A 22,546-nucleotide genomic window follows, 5' to 3' on the forward strand; every position below is an offset into this window, starting at 1 on the left:
CTCCCCCCGAGCTCTGGCATTTATTCAGTCCGAGCTCGGCGGCGCTCGCGTCGTCATCGCACAGCAAGGCAAACTGTGCCTGCGATAGACTTATAACAAGGTTTCGTACGAACCGCACTTTTCAGCAACCAAGTTCTCGCCATTTCGCTTAATACAGGCTGGCATCACGCTGGTTCTCAAAAACGCATTACATACAAGAACTCTGGGGGATCAGAGTAGAGGGCTGTACAGAAAATGTACAGCGGAGATGGACTCATGGCTTCTGGTGTTCATGTTGGATTAAGAAATAGTGATTATTACAAGAAATAAGACAAAAAAAAGACAGTAGAATCAATAAGGAATATACATGTCAAATGCGGTTTTTGTTGATGGACCAGTGCAGTGGTCCTGATAGGACGATAGGATGTGAAATTGATGTAATTGATGTGTTAATATTGGGGGAACGGATGATCTGACACGGATGAACCTCTGTCTCACCTTCCTTCCTTTTTACCAGTTCCTGACAAAAGGCTGTGAGACCAGTGAGATGACCCTTCGCAGAAACGGCCTGGGCCAGCTGGGCTTCCATGTCAACTACGAGGGAATCGTGGCGGAGGTGGAGCCATACGGCTATGCCTGGCAGGCTGGGCTGAGGCAGGGCAGTCGGCTGGTGGAGATCTGCAAGGTCGCCGTGGCAACTCTCTCCCACGAGCAGATGATTGACCTGCTGCGCACCTCGGTCACTGTCAAGGTGGTCATCATCCCCCCACACGAGGACTCCACACCACGCAGGTAAATGTTAAATTCCGATTACGAATATTATTTAATATTTACCATCATCCATCGTCAAAATTCACAGTGACTGATGGATATTAACTGTATTACACTGACAATATTAAGAGTCATAACTATGCTGCATATAAACACACAGTAGCTGGGAATATTGATAATTCAGACCCACACGTTGCACAGTTTGAGGACCACGGATCTACAGTGCATTCTAAAAACGATGTAAAAACAACGGCCTTTTGATGCAAAGCCATGATATCATTACTAGCTCTGAGCTAGTGTATTTATGTAGCAAATTTCATACACAGCCAATACAAATATGATAATAAGATCGTACAGAAAAAATAAGAAACGTTACTATAAAATTGGTAAATGACATAAAAAAGTGAATAAAATTAATAAAATCTATAGAAGTATAACTGCTGGCTGCTTTCTTAGCAACTTCGTAAAATCAAGAGTTACAGGAACAGTCCCCCTGGAGACACTCAGCTTTAAGTGTCTTGCTCAGGGACACAATGGTAGTAACCCACTAGGCTGCTACCATCCACAATTGACAGCTGTGGGGGTTCTGAGACCCGGTTGGTGTGCAGCACCCTGCCACTGCTTGGTGTGTTTTAGAAGTTCAATGATTTGTTTAGCAGCCCATTCCTTCTACCTCCTATTCGAAGGTGGTAGAAAGAGCTGAATTCTCTGTCTCTGTAGGGGCTGTTCGGAGCTGTTCCGCATGCCCGTGGTGGAGTACAAGGGCAGCAACGAGAGCGGCTCCTTCGAGTACAAGTTCCCCTTCCGCAACAACAACAACAAGTGGCAGCGCACCTCCTCCAGCCCCCAGCAGTCGCTCACCGCCTCGCCACAGGGCCACAGCGGGACGCCCAACCGCGCAGTCAGCCTGGGCGCCAGCATGGGAAAGACCCTGTCGGCCGAGCGCTCGGAAAGGACCACTGCCATCCCGCGCAGCGTGTCCAGCGACGGCCGCCCTCTGGACCCCAAGAGGTATCGCCAAGGGTTCGACTGACCTCGGTGGAAAATGTGCCGAATTTGTCCCTAGTTCTATATTATATCTAAATCTAACTGCCCTCCGTTATTTTCCTAGGCGTTAGTTCAAGTGTACGTGACTTTGACTCTTGAGGTTTGCCGTTCGGCTGACAGTCCATGAGTCACGGCACTTTTTTCATGACATTCCACAGGCTTTCATTAGGAGAGTCATTTGCATGCAGTGATTCAGATGAGCGTAGACAGTCATCCAAAAGCCTGGTTGTACTTGTTTTTCCTGCACACATGTAGCCAGTATACAATTTCATTTGTTTGTGTGGAGTGTGTAATGTTTATGTCCACTAGCTGGCAGGGTGGGCCGATCCAATGGCAGGAATATGGTCCTTTACTTCCTTCTTAGCATAATAAAACAATAAATGTCAAGCTACATTCAAACGCCAGACTAATCAGAACACTGTGTTTCAGTTACTTTTAATTCAAATACCATTTATGTGTTTGCATGCCCCCTGTGGTTAATGTTGGTATTGCACAACCAACAACGCAAGGCATGGCAGCCAGGTTATAGACATGCCTACATTTACATCATTTATCGGACGCCCTTATCCAGAGCGACTTAAAATCAGTAGTTACAGGGACAGTCCCCCTGGAGCAACTTAGGGTTAAGTGTCTTGCTCAGGGACACAATGGTAGTAAGTGGGATTTGAACCTGGATCTTCTGGTTCATAGGCGAGAGTGTTACCCACTAGGCTACTACCACCCATACCTAGAACTGTGGATCAGCCCAATTGAACACTGAGCCTTGGTGGGGTGTAGTCTTTTAAGTGTTGGTCTGCAGTTGACTCCCCCCTATGCGTTTCTGCCAGAATGTCCCCTGGTTCTGAAGGCTACTCCCTTTCCTCCCCAATGGTGATGGGACGCTCCCCACACAACCGGAGCTCTCCCAGTAACCTGTCATGCACAAGTGACAGCTCCAGTAGCTCCGCCCATTGGAGACAGAAGTCTATGCCTGAAGCGTGAGTAGATGGTCCCACATGGTACACACCATTTAAATGGCTATACAAGGTCTATGTCATGAACTTCATGAAAGTATTTGTTGTATTCATAGAAATGTATATATATATATTATATTATATAGATTTGGGCCCAGCCGACATTCCCCATCGCCTGCTGAGCGTCAGATTGGATCCGAGGGCAGCAGCAGCAAATCCACACCCAGCTGGTCCCGTGGGGATGACAGTGGAGGTGGTGGTGACAGGGGCTCTTTAGGTAAGTGGGTTAGTTTAAAAACTGATTAAGTGTTTTTGTGTTTCTAAAATAAAGAAATGTGGTCGGTTTTTCTGGATCGTATTACCTGAGAGGAGTGATGTGAATGTGGGAGTATTTTGCTTCAGTAGAACACCGGCTAATGAAGGAGAGGATATCAGTGAATACAGGCCCCGCATGGGTTCATAATGGGCAGAAAATAGCTCCCTTTCCTGTCGGTACTGTTGCATAAGCTGGGCTTTGTGTGGCCGTCCTTTCCGCCAGCCCTTCCTCTGCAGATCAAGGTCAGAACCTATGGTGACTCATGCCCCCCTCTGTGCACTTTTCTTCCTTTTTTTGCTTCAGTTCCATCTTTCCAAAATGTGTTAACCTCTTGGTTTAGTTCCACCATGAAGCCATTTGTTTTTCTGCATTAAATATGTTCAGGTGGGACACTATTACAAAACACATTATTTTTACATTATTTTAACTTGTTTACATATTTAATAACATTCCTAAATTCGGTGTTTCTGCCCTGAAATTTTGAACCTGTCTCCTCTTGCACACACTTGCACTACAATTGCAATAGTCCACAAGACTTCATGAAAGGAAATGCAACAGCGCCCCCACCCAGATTTGCCTTGCACTGCTGTGGCCAAATATGGAACTGCAGAGAGGCCTAACTTAGTAAACTGGGGAAGAAGTACTTCTTGCAGAGGTGACGTTCACTATGGATAAAATGGTCAAATTAGGTACTTACAAATTACACTGGGTAACATAGTAAATCTAGTAAGTCTGTGGGTGTCTAGTATATAACTACAACAGTGGAATTGATGCAAGTTAGTGCAGAAGAACAAAATGAACCGTGCTCTGGTAATCGTTCATTTCATGTGTGTGCATGTAAAAGTTCACAGAAGCAGTCGAGGAGACGTCCAACTTGAAGCATAAAAGAGGCCAACTTTGAATATTTTGGTTCTGTATGCTATGCCACATTGATGCATAATTGTTTTTTTTTTTTATTCTTATTTTGCTAGTCACTAGCAATGCAACATCCTGGGAATTAGAGAAAGTAAAAAGCAGTTGATGTCATGCAGGCATTCGTAGTCTCGTTCCGAATCTGCAATGAATGGTATGTTAATGTTATCTGCAAAGACTATGTAAGTTCCTTTCTCTCCGCTTTAGCCTTTTCGTGTCCATCGTAGTAACTTGAAGCTCCTTTTTCAAACACTGAGACCTATCTTGAACCACTTTTCTTTTCTCTGGGTAAAATACAGAATGTAACAGAGCAGGGAAAGGAAGGATGTGATGTGTTTCACTGCTGGGTTCGGGTATCAGGTAACACATCTTAATTACACAATCTCTTCAGTGCTTCATTACTTAGTTCAAGCTGTGCAACATTTCTTTTTTTAAAATGTCCTATTTGACCCCTTCTTTGTGCTTTTTTTTTTTTTTTTGTAGTTCCAGACCGTGGTCAGAAATGACAGGCTTTGTATGGCCCGCGGTCGCAGTGCTAAAACCCGATTTAACTGTACTGCCAGGAAGCCATGTGATCCAAGATTGATCTTCTGACCACGTTTCATTGTCTTATTTTTTGCAAAATTTCGAAAATAACTGGTCTTTAAATATTGCACTTTAATGATGAAGAACCAAGTGGTCACCGGTGGTCAGTGACCTTTCATTTTCTGCGGGATGTGCACATTCAGAGGATCAGCGAGGAACGGAATGTAGACCTTTTGAAATGATGAGGAATGCAGTGGGAACATCTGCTGCTACCGTTAAAAGCATCTGAACTCCTTTAGGAAGTGTTCCCTAATTGCTCTTGCACTGTCTGCTCATGTTATGTCAGGGTAGTTACACCATGGTACACCTCATTTGCACCTCAAACCCGGAACAAGCCTAACCTGTACAGATCTGATGCCTGTTGGAGAATAGAGTCGTTCGTGAGTCGGCATGAAATTATTAATACTGACACGAATGGGCGGGGGAGAAACAGAACCTAAAAGCCTGTAGAGATCTTGATTCCTGTGTGTGTGTGTGTGTGTGTGTGTGTGTGTTTATATACGCTGCTATTTTTGTCTCTCTGACATAGACTGCACCACAGGAGATCGTTCTGTTAATCTCATTTCTTTCTCTTCCTTTAATTGAATCTCTCCAGATGCGCCTGCTACAAAGTCCGGCCCCTCCTACTCTGGTGGTCCACGCATCCAGCGGCAGGAGCAAGTCATTCACCTGTCCCCCAAGAAGGGCAACCAGGTGAGGGGATACAAACATGCCGAAATGACAGAATAACCAAAGTAAATATTTTACTGGGATTACTGTGTCCATCATCACAACACCATTACCATTACTGACAATAAAATACAGCATGTTACTGTAATTATGCTGTTCTCATCCAACCAGCCACTTTTCTTTGGCGAAGGGGGAATAATGATTGTCTATGGTTGAGTTAAAGGTGGTGGTGGCAGCGTCCAATTGCAATTTCCACGAACCCCTGGCCCCCCTCCTCGTTTCCTCGTTTGCATGAATAAAATTTCAACGTAAAAATAATATATGCAGTGTTATCTTCATTTTACACGTCAAAAAGAATTTGCGGCTCCCGGTGCTTTCTCTTTTGTGGAAACCGGGTGTAAAAGGTTGCCGACCCCTGAGCTAGGCCGTGGTATAGTAGTGTGAATTTGTGTTTTAGTGAATCCATACCTTCTCTGTTTCCTCCCCAGTCCGAGGGCCCATACTCCGGCCATTCCAGCAGCAACACTCTATCCAGTAACGCGTCCAGCGGTGGCCACAGTGATGACAAATGGTACGATCTGGGGGGAGGAGGCCCCAGCGAACAGCCTGACACTGAACCCAACGGCCTGGGTGGTGGCAGCTACCTCCAGGGCGCCTCTGCGGACAGCGGCATTGATACCACCTCCTACGGAGCGTCGCACGGCAGCTCCAGCTCCCTGCTGGCCGTCGGGGTCCCTGGGCCTAGAGAGAGGGTGCCCTCGCCGTGGCACAGCCCCACAGATGGAGGACGGAGGATGCTGGAGAGGTCTCCCCCAGCGGCCGAGTCACCCGTACCTCCCGAAGGACAAACCAGGAGTCCCCCCACCCACCTGCTGGTCCGTGACAATAGCTCCTATAGCCTGAGTGACATGGCATCCCACTCCAGGTAGGTTCATATGCAGTCATTCATATGCAATTTCATAAAACATACAGCACTTCAAAATCTTGCATGTACACTATATGCTGACAAAGGGGCATGTGCATCAGTGGATTTTAGTATCAGCAGGGCAGGGACGTTTACTTGCAGGACAGGGCATTCATTTCGGGCAAGAGCACAGAGTGCAGTGTTTCCACAGTGCTTTTCAAAAGTTCTAAACTTGATTTTCCAAAAAAAAACAATAAGGCCTTAATTATCATTAAAATTACTAGTAATCCTTAAATCTAGAGTTTAAAGGGCTTAAAAAATACTGCCCACCCAATAAATAAAATGAAACAAGCCTTCAATCAGTCAATCTGCACTTAGCAAAAATTATTTTTAATGTAAACTCTACAGCTGAATACAGAAAATCCTAAAATGATATATAGCCACTCGCATCAAACAAATGCAGGGTTTCACAGAGAATTGTGTGTGTGTGTATGTATGTATGTGTGTGTGTGTGTGTGTGTGTGTGTGTGTGTGTGTGTATATATATATATATATATATATATATAAAGGTGTGACTGAAAGTTGAATTACCAGTTTTATCTGGTATACGGTTATGCTATATGTTTATTATACAAATTCCTGCTGCAGTGCCTTTGCTATGGACACATGTTACGCTTTCAAAAACAGCTACATTTAAATTTCCTCATCAAATTTATATACAATTTTATAAAATATGAAATATGACTATCACCGAGCCCTAAGTAGGGCGCGCTATAACCCTTGCAAAGAAGCAGACAAGGTTGACATTTTAGTGCCATTTGGCAGTTGATCTGAATGTGCAGCGCTGCTTCCAACATCATTGATTGGGGAATAAGTGTTAACCTTGTTGTTTTACATGCTCCGCCCAGAAAGAATCTGCTCAAAGTAGGCGGGATCACGCGGTGCGAGATGCGTTCTATACGTGGAGGAGACAAGACAAAAATCCCGTCATTCTGCCAGCTCTCCTCCCTTCCCCAAGCCCTCTTTTATTCTGCAGTGAAATCCTGTCTCCCTTCCGTCCTCTTGTCAGGAAGCTGTGACGCGCCTCTCAGCCCTCAGTCACCATACGTGGAGCTTGATTTAGTGTCAGATGTTTCCTGAAGAAGAGCCCCGCTTCCCAGTTCCCAGTATGCGCATTGGCTAAGATCACTCGCTGCTGTCCGTTATCCAGGACCAGTGTGGTGATGCTTCTCTGTCATGACAAATTTAACTCAATGGCAAATTGGCACCAGCGTTCACTGAACTACTTACAAACAGTCCTCCTCACCTACCGGTTATTTAGATACGGTGCATGTTAAGACATATTGCTATATTCCGTATAGTGGTACATTATATGAAAAACGTAGAATTTTGGTGGTAAGGGTCATGTGTTTTGTTTCCTAATGGGCTTATAATGAAGATAGCAGGTTATAAGAAGTCTGGGTTTTAGCAAAAACATTCCAGCAGGTGGTACTGCAGGAGCGGGTTTGAGAAATATTTATTAAAATACATATAAATATATATGTGTGTGTGTGTGTATATATATAATTTGAATGATTGTATTATGTTGCGCTCTTCTTTCTTAGACCATTTTGCGTTTTACCCATGATCCTTTGTTCCTCTGCCCTCAGCTCGCGTCACTCTGGCAGCCCATCCATGCTGAGCTCCAGCCACAGCTCCCCACGCGACGAGTCGCCCAACGCCACCTCCCCCTCATCCCAGTCGTCCGTCTCCCCGGGCCCCAAATCCTTCTACCCCCGCCAGGGAGCGACCAGCAAGTACCTGATTGGCTGGAGGAAGCCGGGCAGCACCATCAACTCTGTGGACTTTGGTGACAGGGACACTCGCAAGTAAGTTAACTTTCATCTGAACATGTTCATGAAGGTTTTACCTGTTTGGCTGGCCCCACTCAGCCATGTTTCTATTGTGGAATGAGGCATTTTGTCTAAAAATATGAAGCAGAACAGTAATAATAATAATAATTATTATTAATATAAATTGTGCATTCAGATTTGTAAATGTGGAAGATTGAGGATAATAATTGAGCCTGAGTGTAGGAATGGAACGCATATATTTCTGTTATTATATTGAAATTGTTTGATATTTGTAATTATAGTGTTATGGTGGCTTGATACTGTACTATGTTCATGCAACACAGAATTATCAGGAGGGCAGCGAAGCTCATCTCTTCCTGCATATTGGTTTAAAGCCTGTCAGTGGTTTGACTGTCAGGCAGTGTGGGAATAGAAATGTGTGATTGCCACCTTGTGGTCAGACAGCATCAGGTCTGCTCCTGGAGTGCCACCTTCCAGGATGGCTGGTTCAGCCTCACCATATTTATGCGTTTTTAATAAAGGTAGTCGATTTTAAGCAGTGCAAGTTTGACCAACGTCAGGTGGTTCTCAGACAGAGAATCACTGCACTAGAGGAAGCTGTTGCCAGATACCTGATGGTTTCCTCCATAAGTACAGTTGTGGCCAAAGGTTTTGAGAATAAACAAATACTGGTTTGACATTGACATGCTGCCAATCAACTTCTGGGCCCAATCCTGACTGACTTCACAAAACATCAACCTCTCTCCTTGAAATTTTTTATGGTCCGATAAATGGTTCATTTAGGTGCAATCTTTCAAGCATCACCCTCCTTTTAAAGCATCGAGCCTGACAGAATGATCTCCAGACTTGTGATCACCAACACTCCAACTTATGTTAATGAGAGGATCACTGAAATTATCTCTGGAAGTCTTTTTGGGCTGAAATGCAGTGGAAACGTTTTTTTGGGGGGTTAAGTTCATTTTCATGGCAAAGAGGGACTTTGCAATTCATCTGATCACTCTTCAGAACATTTTGGAGTTATGCAAATTTCCATAATAAAAACAGAAGCAGCAAACTTTTTGAAAAACAGTATTGTCCTTCTGAAAACTTGGCCACGACTGTTGCCCAAAGAAGTGGCAAAATATTTTCATGAAAAAAAACACCCAATCTGGCAACAGCCACTGGTTTAAAGCTTTAATGTGCTTTTTATATGGTCCACAATGCATGAAAAGGGGTATGTTAAATATTAATGTGTATTTGGTTCTTAGTTTATTCATTTATTTATTGTCAGGAGGCCTTCGGGAGATGGGCTAGAGGGCAGTCAGCCCCAGTCCAGACCCACCCTCAGGGAGCTGCACTCTCCTCAGACCATGGGCAAGTCCGCTGTGGAGGAGGACATGAAGAAGCTCATGCCACCAGACAGCCCACAGGTCTCCAGACATGAAGACAAGGTGTGGCCAGCGATGTAGCCTTCATGTAACATTGTTAGATCAATGATAATCAGCGATTGATATGATGGATAATTGCCACACTGGTGCAAATGATAAGATGACGGAGTAGCAACCAGTATTTAAAGTTGAGCACTATTTTGAAAATGTTGATAAAAGATTGCTAAGTATTTTTTTTTTCTCTAAAATTGACATTTCTATTAGATGTGTTTTCCTTTGGCAGATTCAACATGCCATACTCATTGCAGACCTTTTAACCCCCCCATTTCCCAAGGCTTCCTCCTCAGGACCCGCCCCCGGACGCCGCTCCCTGCACCGCACCCTATCAGACGAGAGCATCTACAGAGGGCAGCGAATCCCCTCCCTGGGAGATTCCGTGCTGGAGCAGGCCATGCCCAGTGACGTGCTCTTCAGCTGCTCCACCGTGCCCCGTTCCCCCACCACCCGCGGGGTCCCTCTCCGTAGACCCTCTTACAAGCTGGGGGTCAAGCTGCATGGTACAGAATAGCTTAGTTCTCTAAACACTTTTTTTTTTCAGGCATGTATTGGAAAGTCATGGAATGTTATTAAAATTCTTAAGAGATATTATATTCAGTCCCTCCCATTTGTATGCGATTTTGCAATCTATTTTCGCAAAGCCACATATTGCCACATATTCATGTTTTTTTCAGTAATGGCCAGCATGAAGGGGGAGTCCCTGGGTGACTAGGGGAAAAAAATTGCAAAAATGAAACGAACACGTCACACATTCTGACATTTTGATTGCATCACCCAAAAAATCCTGGCGGCGTTGACTATTACTATTTAATTATGCAACAATAACTATTTAACTATTTAAGAATTCATCAGTCAAAACAGGATGGAATAGCTTTCCTTGGTTGATTTGATCCTCTAATCATCAGCTAATCGTAATTTTTTTTAATAGTGGTATTAAAGCGGATTTTATTTATTTATTTGTTTATTTGTTTGTTTTATTAATTTCTTGTCCAGGTGACCTCTCCGCCTCAGACACATCACTAGCCGACCTGCATGAGCGTCACAGGCAGCCCCCCCACGAACTGGGACTCATGCCTCTTCCAGATACAGACACCGACAGCGGCCTGGACTGGACCCACCTGGTGGATGCGGCCAGTGCTTTCGAGGGGGAGGGACGACTGCACCGAAGTGAGACTCCATTTTCTTTTTTTTCTGTCTGCACGAAGCAAGCTTATAAGAACGTTTGTGTTCCTTTCGTACGTGTTTCTTTGTCTTGTCTTATATTCACTGTTCGAATTATCACCAAGTGTACATTTTTAATACTCCTCAGGTTTTCATGAAAACCCTTAAATCTTTCCCCTTCTAGTCCCGAGAGGGTTTGTGTACAGCTCGCAGGACCTGAGCCACAGCGGGGAGAGGTCCGCCCCCAGCCCTCAGCACGTGGACCTGCACCCGGTTCCCCTGTCCAGGCCCTCGTCCAGGTGAGCCCGAACCCCCCGAACATGAACTCACTGCAAACTTACAAATATAAATTTTTCCCTTGAACACATTTACATTTACGGCATTTATCAGACACACTTATCCAGAGCGACTTACAATCAGTAGTTACAGGGACAGTCCCCACTGGAGCAATTTAGGGTTAAGTGTCTTGTTCAGGGACACAATGACACTCGCCTGGTTCACTAGGCTACCCACTAGGCTACTACCACCAAAAACTGAGAACACGGTTCTCCATTTTTCTCAGCATTGCGAAAGCACTGCAAAAAAGACATTTCTGAATACTTATGAAATGCATGTAACACCTGAGCAGAGTTCAAGTGCAAGCAGAGAAGTCCATTTGCATATTGAAATACGTCAGCCCCGCCCACCCTCCGGCTCCTGTGTCAACTAGTTTGTTTTGACGGTTCTCTCTCGCTATTGGCTGCCACGCTGTGCACAGTTTCCTCGTTTCTCAGTGGAGGTGTGTTAACGAAGCCCTCAGTTTATTATTCAGAGCCGAGCCCCTCTGTGGGGTCGGGGCAGTGCTGATCTTGACCCTGTCTTCTCCCTGCAGTGAGAGCTTGGCAGGGAAGGTCACTCAACTGGAAGCCAAGGTGAAGATGCTGCAGGAGGACCTGAAGAAGGTGAGAGCAGTTTTGTTGCCCAGCGTCTTGGGACAAAAACATAATTAATGCTTGTCTTCTGGGTGTCAGAAATAATAACCCCAACATAATGGGATGGGAAGGAGCTTTTGCTCCAGAAGAGCTGTTTCAGAACTATGTGACATGTTCACTCTACAGGAACTAGTGATCACTTTTTTGGGGGGAACTTCTTTCCTGTTTCAGGCTCTGCTTAACTATATTGATACGTGGAATTTTTATGATTCATCATTATGCAAAAGCAGCATGAAGGATGCAGGATTTGAAGGACACATGCCCTGAAACGGGAGACAACTTCTGTACACACTCTGTTCATATACACACTTCTCTTTGTATGGGTGTGTGTTTAGGAGAAAGAGGAGAAGGTGAAGCTCCAGGCCCAGATCCAGCGACTGTGGGAGGACAACCAGCGGCTGCAGGAGGAGTCGCAGAACTCGGCCGCCAAGCTCAAGAAGTTCACCGAATGGGTCTTCAACACCATCGACATGAACTGAACCCGCTGGACCAGAAGGGACTGAGGGTCGACCTCGTGCGTGCCTAAGAAGTGGAACTTGGAAAGTAGATCCTCATTCCTTTCTGACCAGGTCTTGGACTGACACTAAGCACAAGCTATCGCCACAGCGTTCTCCTTCACAGATGTTTCTGAGGCCACAATTCCACAAATCTCTGCTCCTTTGACTTGCTGATGGACCATCCTGAGCAAGGGTTCACTTTCCATGGCTGGTCAGTTGCTGAAGAATGTTGCAGAATAACACCTTGGGTCTCCTCCTCAGACTATTTGGGTGTCCAGTACTCCGGAAAGGTCTCTCAGCTCTGTGAAATATCATCTGCAATCTGTAAAATGTACCCCCATGAAGAGGATAATGATGGTGTCGACCAATCTGACTCCACAGAGAACATCTGAGAACTTATCTCCATCTTGTGAGGTTTTATATGGTTGGTCCTGGTCTATGTTCTACCTGACCACATACCAGGCCTTGATGTCACGTGACCTGAAGTCCAGTCTTAGTTTTTCCAGGGCGGAGATGTGTTTTGTGGTGCCATGAAGTGACTATTTGATGAAGTGTGACAATCCCCCTTTTCTTCTGGTGACCCATCTGCACATCTTTTAATAGCAATAGCAGTTTTTTAAAAAACACTGGCTTCCCCCTCCCCACCCTTCATACCAGAATTATTATTCTGTATCAAAGCAATCAGACTTCAGTCTGTGGTACGATGCGCTGAAGACAGACACGTAACGAAGCTTCATTCCTCCTCCCATCCTGCCGTCTTAACAAATGTGCATTCTTTGGTGGAGTTCTTGTTTTTGGGGACCATTTTCAGGAGTTATTTATTTCTTTGTAATATAAATAAATAAGTTGATCTATGTGTACAGTTCAACAGAAGTCAAGGTGTTTGGTTTATAATAGAGGTTATCTGTTATATTCTTTTTATTATTCATATTATTTTAATTTCTTCTTTTCTATCTGTTGGAAATTAGCCTGATGTTTCTTTTCTCCAAGTACTTTTGCCGTGATCGTGGTGCCCAAGCCTGCTGTCGTGTTGCTTTAGTGCCATCCAGTGGTGAAAAGTGATGGTTTCACCCTGCGCCAATGTACATTTCCCACTCTGCCGCGAGATTGGCCGTTCATCCTCGGCGTTTCCTGATCTCTACTTATTCCTTTAGTCAGTGTTTGTATGCTCAGATGTCTCCCCTTCAAGGCCTTACAGGGCGATCCTGGATCACAGTGCCTGTCCCTTTTCATGGAAGAGCATTGGTGCCTTTGATTGGTGAAGAAAAACTACATTGGGCACAAAATCCAATAGGATCGCTCTACAGAATAGAAAAGCCATGCATAACAAACCCAGCCAGTGGTCAGGGCCATTAAAGTGTCCACCTTTCTCCATCCAGCCAGGGACACCCCCCCAACCTAAATGTATTTATTTTAAGAAACTGTCCCTTTTCTCCCCTTCAAGTGTCCCATTTGGTGAGGACTGCTACTGCTTTCACTACAGTGGTTCTGCACGCTAATCGCCGATTGGCTGTTCAGCACTGAAAGCCTGGTCTTGGCGTAACATGCTTTCATTGGCCTTTTACTGTATTTATAATGACAAAGTCCTCGTTGCTCGGTCAGAAATGTGCCTCTGACCTCTGGTTCTGTTCTAGGAACTATGGGAAATGTAGGCATTTTCTTAGCACTGCCAATGAGCGTACTACAAACCCCGCCCCCTACAAATCCCACCGCCTCTCTTCTGCCAAAACTCTCCATCAAGGTGGGGGGGCTACATGTTAGAAGTTATATAGTTTATCAGGTAGGCAGGATGAAGGTGATTATTATTACGATGATGATGCCCGTTTTTAACACTTAACACTTTTTTTTTTTTTTATTAAATATTTTCTCATTTTTTCTTTCATGGTTTTGATTGAAGTCTGTAATGACAACAAAGTGGAATGTGTTTTTTTTTTTTTTTGGTAATTTTTTTTTAAACGTCTTTGCACTCTCTGTTGTACAAATTAATATGACTGTCATTTAGAGACCATGGAACCTCCGCGTTCCTTCCACGTGGAAGCTGCCATCAGAACCTCTGCGTTTTTGTGCTGCCTTTATAGCGCGATGTTGGGTGTTCCTCTGTGATCCTCCCTTGAGTGACGGTTTTAAATGACATGCACATTTTAAAGAGAAGCATTATATTTAACAAAAGTACTGTTTACATATTCTGTTCATTTCCATTGTAAAGTGTAGAGGTTAAAAAGAGACATATTTGCAGTGATTAAAAGTATTAAAGTTTCCTAAATAAAAAAAGAGAGATGACTTGAGTGCTGTAATTCTTTTAAAGTGACTGAGTGATTTATTATTATTTTTTGTGTGTGTGTGTGTGTGTGTGTGAGGTGTATTTTGCTGTTGCTTTCTGGGTCAATAAATAATTAATTCTTATGGCAACAGGTCATTTTTTAAAAAATTGTTTTACTTTACTAATATACAGCAAAATACTGATCAGTATCATTTCAATGGTAGGTTTATTTAAACAGTGAGAGTCAGAACAATCCAGAAAAATTCATTTAAAAAAATGTATAATTTAATTTGCATTTTCATTAAGGAAATAAGTAATTGATCACATATAAATCCACAAGGTTTATTAATTTCAGATTCTAAGCACAGCAAATAATATTAATTATGTATTATACACCCGTCACATCATTTGTAAATATTTTATTATATCTTTCCTTGGGACAGCTCTGAAGTATGTGATAAAATGATAGATGCAGGGTGAACATAAGACATCTTAGTGCTGAAACATCATTTGTTGATGATTGGCTTGTCACAAATTCTCTTGAAATGAAAATGGAAGTCATGAAATCTGCAAACTTTTGTTACATTTTATTTGTGTTTCCAGAGATTTTTTTGGATGCACTGCATTTCTGAAAACTTTCCTCAAACTTTTACAGTGTCTTTACAGCAGAGGGCAGAGGTGATTTTACAGGTTCCACACAGTGGAGATGCTGCCGTTCTTTTCCGACTCTGACTGAATAGAAATCCTTGGATTGACTGTTTTTGAGGAACAGTTAAGCCTCCAAGAATCTCAAATTCAGCGTCAGAATACAAATGTTTCAGGAACACTGAGGCGTTTAGGCCCTTTTGATCCCTCCTTTTCACCCGGCGATCGTGTTGGAAATCTTGAAATCATTTGGATTAAAAATGCAGTTTCACAGCAGAGCAGTAAGTGGTCAGAAAGCTAAATGCTGAGTACGTGGGATAGATCTGCACCAAAACCTCAAAGAGCACAACTTCAGCTCCAAATCCCATTAGTCTTGGGTCCATTTAAACCAAACCTTTAATCCATAGGAGGGAAGAATCCAAATAAATAGACTGTTGAATAAGACATACTTTTTTCAATGTGAATTCATGTCAACAGACTACTGTTACTGGGGAAAAAAAAACCTTCATAAATTGATTTATAAAATTCGTCCATAAAAATTGAGCATTATGTGCACCTCAGCAAAATGAAAAATCAATAGCATTTTTTTAAATGAAGAAAAAGTATTATAAGCCAGAGGAAAACAGTCATTTCTGGAGACACGACCCCTAGATCCAGGTCTCTGTTATGCGCAGGATAAGTCGATTCTCTACTTTGCTTAATCTCATTCCTTTCCAGAGAACGACTAATCCTTCTAAAGGCCATATAGTTCCATTATAACAGGGCAGGTGGGCACACACACACACACACACACACACACACACACATCTCAGTGCTATTTACGATAAGCTGTTATAAACAAGACTAAACAGTAAGTTGTATGCAGACACGAAAGCGTTAACCTCACAATCAGGAGGATCTCTGGCGGGGGAACATGAGGAGCCCTCGGCAATCCCAGCCTGCCCTTCTCCCGGCTGCAGTGATTACTCACCGCAAGGTGCAATTATGCTTTGTTTGTTACCGTGGCAAAAACAGCACTGATGGCAAAAAAAAGGAGGAACAGATGACACGAACTGAAGTGATAAACAAAAGGCTTTTTATATATACATATAAATATATTACATATATACATATATGTAAATGAACATACAGTATCTCACAAAAGTAAGTACATCACTCACATCTTAGAAAATGTTTTAATAAATCTTTGCTTGGGACAACGCTGAACATGTGACACTTTCATACAATGTAAAGGATAAGCTTGTATAATAGTGTAAAGTTAGTAGCCTAGGGGTAACACACTCGCCTATGAACCAGAAGACCCAGGTTCAAGTCCCACTAACTACCATTGTGTCCCTGAGCAAGACACTTAACCCTAAGTTGCTCCAGGGAGACTGTCCCTGTAACTACTGATTGTAAGTCGCTCTGGATAAGGGCGTCTGATAAATGCTGTAAATGTAAACGTCCCCTCAAAATAACAAAACAGACAGACATTAATGTCTAAACTCTCTTTAAAGTGTAACTTAAATGTAAATGTCCAAATTGTGCCCAGAGTGTCAATATTTTGTGTGTCTACCAGTGACTTCCTGCACTGCCTTAACTCACTAGAGCTTCACAGGTTGCCACTCCTCCATGACAACATGATGGTGCTGGTGGAAGGTGATCTTCCACCGTCCATTTTGAGGATGGTGGTCATTAGGGTTTAGGTCTGGAGACATGCTTGGCCAGTCCAGCACCTTCAACCTCAGTTTTTTTTTTTTTTCAGAAAGGCAGTGTTGGGGGCGTTGTGTGTTGGCCCTGCGGCCCAGTTTCTGCTTCCGTGTGTGACAGAACATGTTGCCATTAATAGTTCCATCAATGAACTGCAGATCCCCGGTGTCAGCAGCACTCATCCACCGCCATGCTTGACAGCGGGCAAGACACACCTTTTCACACTTGTTCGTACGTCTATTTTAAAAAGACGACCTCTGGATAACATGCCCTCAGCGCCTTTGGCGTACCATGGCGAGGCCTGTTCTGAGTGGAACCTGTCCTGTTTAAACTGCTGTATGGTCTTGGCCACCCTACTGCAACTCATGTGGCCATCTTCTTATAGACCATTTTAGTGTAGGCCAACAATCCTTTTTTACCGATCCTCAGAGAGCTCTTGCCATTTTGAACTATACAGTGACCAGTATGAGAGAGTGTAAGAGCGACAACACCAAGTTTACTGCACCTGCTCCCAGCGGAGTTCTTGTAACAATTAGGCACAATTTCCATATGTACTCACGTTTAGACATTAATGTCTCTGTGTTGAATTATTTAGAGGGGACAGCCAATGCACATTCTTATACAAGCTGGACACTGACTACTTTATATTGTGTCAAAGTTTCATTGCATCTGTTCTGTGTTTTGTTGGGTTAATGTGGGTCTCAGAAAGTTAAGCACTTATATTCCGGAAAAAAAAAATTATTGTTTAGATCACAGTATTTCTGAAACAGTAGTTTGAATTTATAATACTTAACTTAATACATAGTTTACAAACTTATCAGATAGAACAGATAGAAAGTATTTTCATCATGAGCACCACCTCAGAAAAAAAAAAATTTAATCTACACAGCAGGATGAAATGAAAATAATTTATTATTGTTTTTCACACACAATACTTTCAATTAACTGTATTACTTTGAGAACATTAAGAGTGATAACTAAACTGCTACAATATTACTAATAATCTAACTCCCTCCAACTCAGTACCAGTAGAGGGAACCCGAGTCAAACAAGTACCACGGTTTGAGAACCAAGACATAGCAAGTGCTTAAGGACATGTGGGGTGTCAGTTTTTTTGGACAGTGGTTGATGGGGGTCGTGGACCTGAAGTAAGACTCCAGTTTGCCAGAATCCAAAGGTTTGGATCTGAGGCATCATGTGGTGATCAGTGGTGATGTAAATGATGGATGCAGATTGGCAAGTAACGGTTCGTCAAAACTATAAAAAAAAGAGGCAGTATGTCTAGTGACTGGATATTTTTGACTCATGTTCTAATACCTAATAGAATAAAAAAATGTGACTGTTCAAATGCAGAATATTGCAGCTGCCGACATGTGTCATAAAAAATTTTGACCTTTTGCTGAGGCTGAGAAGTTTCTTCACACTAATGGAAATGTTTACTATTTTAATCCACTTTATTACCGAGCGACCACCAATGAGGGTCACCATGACGACCAATCTTGATTTTTTTTTTTCCACATGTGGTTAGTTTTGGTCTTTTCTTACTGTCAGCAACGTCTGTTCTTGTGTGAAAATGGTCACATAATTGGACCTTAGAGAAGAAACAAGAATTAAAAATAATCAATTAATTTGTAACTGTGGAATTTTAAATGTCAGCACAATGGCTGAAAATTAAACACACCAGATCCCTTCCATGCAGAGCGAATCAGGAGAGTGCACTGACAAGGACAAGTACAAAAGGGATTTTTATAGACAATCAGTGACATGAGGGGAGAAGAAGGGAACAAACAACATGTCATGAGCAGAAGTCCTTGGACTCGACAGGGGAGTGACACTAAGATCACTATAATTTTACAAGTTTTTATGTGATTTATTCAAAACAATAATTTGTGCCTCCAATAAACCCCTGTAGTGGAATCCAACAATTTTATCAGCAATACAGGCAATATCCCAGATCGGAAAAAGATTGAGAGAGAAATATAGCTTTGATTCATAATAAAATGTTTAATAGTGCGATATTGGTAAAAATATTGCTAAAATTTTAAAATGCTGTAAAATGTACCCCTTTTTAAATCATATGGAATGCATTCCATATGATTTAAAAAGGTTCCAACACTGTCAAACCCTGTTCAGCATGTATTAGCACACATGCATGGATGTAGATACATACATAAATATGCCTGTTCATGCACTTAAATATTCATTTGAAATGATTTGTTTGAGGTGTGACTATGAAGACAGAGGGTTATTGATTTCTGTGTATACACACGCACACACATGCACACGTTCTGAAATGGAGAAACAGGGACCAGCAGGACACCGGCTGTAATAAATGACATTCCAGACACTAACAAACATTTCACTGGCTGAACTATCAAACTAAAATATCTTTTTCAGGGTTCGTCTTGTCCTATGTTCAGTGTCTACGACCAGGAGACTGCTGGGATGCCGAATCTGAGCTGGGTCACAATAAACCATTGCAGCACATAGTGGTGGACTGTGGACAAGTAGAAATGTGAACAAATTCACCATCGGCTCACTTCTCCATTGCCACCATTCCATGGCATCAACACCAGAACCCACACAGCACGTTTAATAGGATTCTAACACAACATATTTTAGAAGGTGAGGGCAATTAAAATGTGTTAAGGGGAACGTGTTAAGGCGGTTCACTTTGAGAGTGTTAATTTATTTTATTTTTCTATTTTATCTTTTATCTCCTGGTCATTGAGGCTGGGCTCATTACAGATAGAAGAGCTCAGGGACGTCTGTGTCCCATGAGATACGGCCATGTTTGTGTCCAGGTGTGATGATGAGGGGAAGGTTGTTCCTGATCGGTTGCCCGATACTCTTTGTTCCACTGGAGAAACAAGCATGATAAGAAGGTCTTTCTGGCGTTGATGAATAGGCCTTTCCTCTTCGTGTCCTCCTCAGTGGGCTAATCTCTGTTTGGACGGGGGACGATATTGAAGACTGTCTGGGATGAGCACCAGATTGGGATTGCATCTTTTTAAACGTTATTTAAGCGCTGCTGGAAGAACAGTGGTTTGAGAGTGCCTTGGCTCTTGCTTTCAAAGACAGGGCAGAGTGTAAACAGTGCCTGCCTCCGTTGCTCGTCCCAGAGGAGGGTCACATGATCCACTCATGCAGCCCCGGTAAAGGCCCATGTAATTGCATTCTCATTTAAAACGCTTCCACAAACCCTCCAGCTTCTGCCTCCCTGAAATCCATTAAGTGGCTATTATGCCTGGGTGTGGCATGTTGGAGTGGAGAACCGACCCGGGGTCGGAGGGTTGCACTGTCAGAGCAAAAAACTAAAATATGATCATTCCCTTTTCAAAACTCTGTTAGCAGCTGGAAAGAAACAGGGGTCTAAATGAAGTTTTAAACTGTATGTTTCTGGCGGTGTATTTTAAACTGGTAGGAGTGGTACTTTATTAATCAGATGTGCCAGTACCACACCTTGAGAACAAGGAAACAGACCCGTAATCAGAAGGTTGCCGGTTCGAATCCTGCTCCGCCACTGCTCACCAAGGATGATGGGTTAAAAGCAGAGGACACGCTTCGCTGTGTCACTGTGTGCTGCGCTGCAGTGCCATCTTTACAAGTCCACTTACAATTTTTCAGGTGACGTGCCATTCTGACCGATTTATTACACTCTGCGACAATAACGCACCTCTGAATAATTCAAGGAGTTGGAACAACTTTTTTTATAGGACGCAAGGCTAACAGTGGCCTCTGATAACCTGCCTGTGCTGAGTTTCTCTCTCTCTCTCTCTCTCTCTTTTTCTTTTAACAGTAATTTGGAGGGCGCTCTGCTTGACTCTTACTCCATGTCGCCCTCTGTTGCATCACGCGCTTTCATCTGTTGGCTGTCTCAGTGCCTAAAACGATTAAGATCACCCAAATTTCACCAAGCCTCCCCCGAGGGTGTGCATTTGCTCCACAGACCCGTGTGGCTTTTTGGGGGTCCTATTAGTGAAGAGACGTTGAGGAGGGCTGATTGCGTCACTGAAATGAAGGCTGGAAGGCCTCAAATTCAGAGGGAGGAACCCTTTGGGACAACTTTGATTTTCCATAATGTCTGGCCTAGCATGCGAACCAGAATGTCTCTTCGTGTGTTAGCGAATGAGAAACCCATTTGTCATCCTGCTCTATTTCTGTACTGGTGGCTCTTTCTGATTAAACCGCCACTGTTACTGGAATTCTGTAAAATTAGAAAGAAAGCATCATAAATTACCGCATCCCGCATACACAATGTATCCAAATCATCGTTAATACCAAGCTAATCGTCTTGATGGTGTTTGGTGGTGCAGGAAAGAAGACAAAATTAGCTCTGAAATTAGTTGTGTTCATTGTCATATGCAATTATTTTTGGATTCTGAAAAGAGGATGTGGATGAAAAGCCTTTGGTATTTTATGCCTGTTGTCACAACTTAATGTAAAACCGTCTTTGACCAACCCTGGATGATATTTTGTATCACGAATGCAAGGCAATTTCCCCCACTGCTGTGGTAATTAGCAGCTTCCAGATCAGGACGTTTATCTAAACGCTTTTCTGTTCAAATGCATTTATTTCAATTAAAAAAATTCTGAAATTCGTTACTCATTTTCCTCAAATTACATTTCCAGCCCATTTTGTGTTGTTCCTTTTAAAATGTTAAAATGGATAAATATCTGCCCGAATCAACTATTTGGATTTCCTCAACCTAAAATAAATTTACAAAATGAAATGAAAGCCATTGGTTGCACGTATTGAAATAAAAATTCATATTTAATTTGAATTGATAAAAACAAAACAGAAAATTCCTAAATTCCTTAATTTCCTTGATATGCAGTATACCACATACACAGGTCATACAGAAGCCGAAGTAAAGATATTTAATAAAATGGAACAGTTTTATAAAAATCAAGTGCTTTGATAAATACAGACAATAAAGAAAATCAAAAAAATTTATTCAGGCTGAATATCCTTCAGACAAAGGTGGGTAGCTGAATGTCATTCCCACTTTCCCCAAGCTCCCTCTCCACATTTTCCTAACAGTCCGACAGGCCTGTCTGTTGGATAACCACACACACACACACACACACACACACACACACACGCACTCTACCCTCAGCCCACCCTCCATCTCTCTGTCACACACATGCCAGGATCCTCCACTGTACCTGACCACTCCATTTGCCGAGCGACCACCCACGCCACGCTCCAGTCAGAGCGAGAGGGAGAGAGAGAGAGAGAGAGAGAGAGAGAGAGAGAGAGAGGGGAGAAAAAAGGCTCCATCCTCCACTGTCGAGGCAGCTGTTCAGTCCTCCCTGAGCACAGCTGCACGGCTCCATCCATCCACCCTCCATCTCTCATTTATTGTTTTTAAATTTATTTATTTATCCCACACCCTCCTCTCTCTCTCCTGAAGCCGGTTAGATGATGGAGCCGTCTCGCCGCCGCTCCTGAGACGAGGACAGACGCGCCGGGAGGAGTGGACCAGCCGTTACTTTGTTGCCAAGGTAATGAGCGCTTTTAGTTGTTCTGGAGGAGAATTGAGGTGGATGCAGAAGGAATTGTGTCTGTGTGTGTTTACAAAAGTTGCCAAAAATCCTGCATACCTTCACCATTTTTTTGGGGATAATTGTAGCAGGTTTTTTTATATCGCAGCACATTGGCGTGTGCATGTGCGTATTTTGGAGGGAAGGGCTCTAAATTAGGCAACGTTCTTCAGAGTGCTCTGTGAATTGAGACCATCCTCCTGTGGGAATTAAGCCCTGACTGCAGCTCTGGGTGTGTGTGTCTGTGTGTGTCTGTGTGTGTGTGGAGATGCATGCATATTTTCTTGAAAGAAACGTACGCTACTATGAACACAGTACTGTAACTCTACTGTATCCTATCCAGCGTGTCTGTGTTGTTGCTGG

At 43.1% G+C, this 22,546-nt stretch overlaps 2 protein-coding genes across 4 annotated transcripts in view; both read left to right on the plus strand.

Moving 5' to 3' along the window:
• Nucleotides 1–14,418, plus strand: part of sipa1l1 (signal-induced proliferation-associated 1 like 1) — a 69,367-nt gene extending 54,949 nt beyond the window's left edge. For all 3 annotated transcript variants that reach the window (XM_029002619.1, XM_029002620.1, XM_029002621.1), the window contains exons 9-21: nucleotides 497–771; nucleotides 1,471–1,761; nucleotides 2,625–2,774; nucleotides 2,897–3,027; nucleotides 5,159–5,256; nucleotides 5,721–6,157; nucleotides 7,786–8,004; nucleotides 9,260–9,419; nucleotides 9,691–9,913; nucleotides 10,407–10,580; nucleotides 10,759–10,873; nucleotides 11,446–11,515; nucleotides 11,881–14,418. In XM_029002619.1, the coding sequence (XP_028858452.1) occupies nucleotides 497–771; nucleotides 1,471–1,761; nucleotides 2,625–2,774; nucleotides 2,897–3,027; nucleotides 5,159–5,256; nucleotides 5,721–6,157; nucleotides 7,786–8,004; nucleotides 9,260–9,419; nucleotides 9,691–9,913; nucleotides 10,407–10,580; nucleotides 10,759–10,873; nucleotides 11,446–11,515; nucleotides 11,881–12,024 (2,487 nt within the window). In that variant the 3' untranslated portion in view covers nucleotides 12,025–14,418. The remainder of the gene's footprint in view (nucleotides 1–496; nucleotides 772–1,470; nucleotides 1,762–2,624; nucleotides 2,775–2,896; nucleotides 3,028–5,158; nucleotides 5,257–5,720; nucleotides 6,158–7,785; nucleotides 8,005–9,259; nucleotides 9,420–9,690; nucleotides 9,914–10,406; nucleotides 10,581–10,758; nucleotides 10,874–11,445; nucleotides 11,516–11,880) is intronic.
• Nucleotides 14,419–21,806: 7,388 nt separating this feature from the next.
• rgs6 (regulator of G protein signaling 6) overlaps nucleotides 21,807–22,546 on the plus strand; it is a 62,515-nt gene continuing 61,775 nt past the window's right edge. Inside the window, exon 1 of the mRNA XM_029003010.1 lies at nucleotides 21,807–22,144. The gene's annotated coding sequence lies outside the window, so the exon portion shown is untranslated. The remainder of the gene's footprint in view (nucleotides 22,145–22,546) is intronic.

Source organism: Denticeps clupeoides, chromosome 14 (genome assembly GCF_900700375.1).
Source record: "Denticeps clupeoides chromosome 14, fDenClu1.1, whole genome shotgun sequence".
Lineage (NCBI taxonomy): Eukaryota > Metazoa > Chordata > Actinopteri > Clupeiformes > Denticipitidae > Denticeps > Denticeps clupeoides.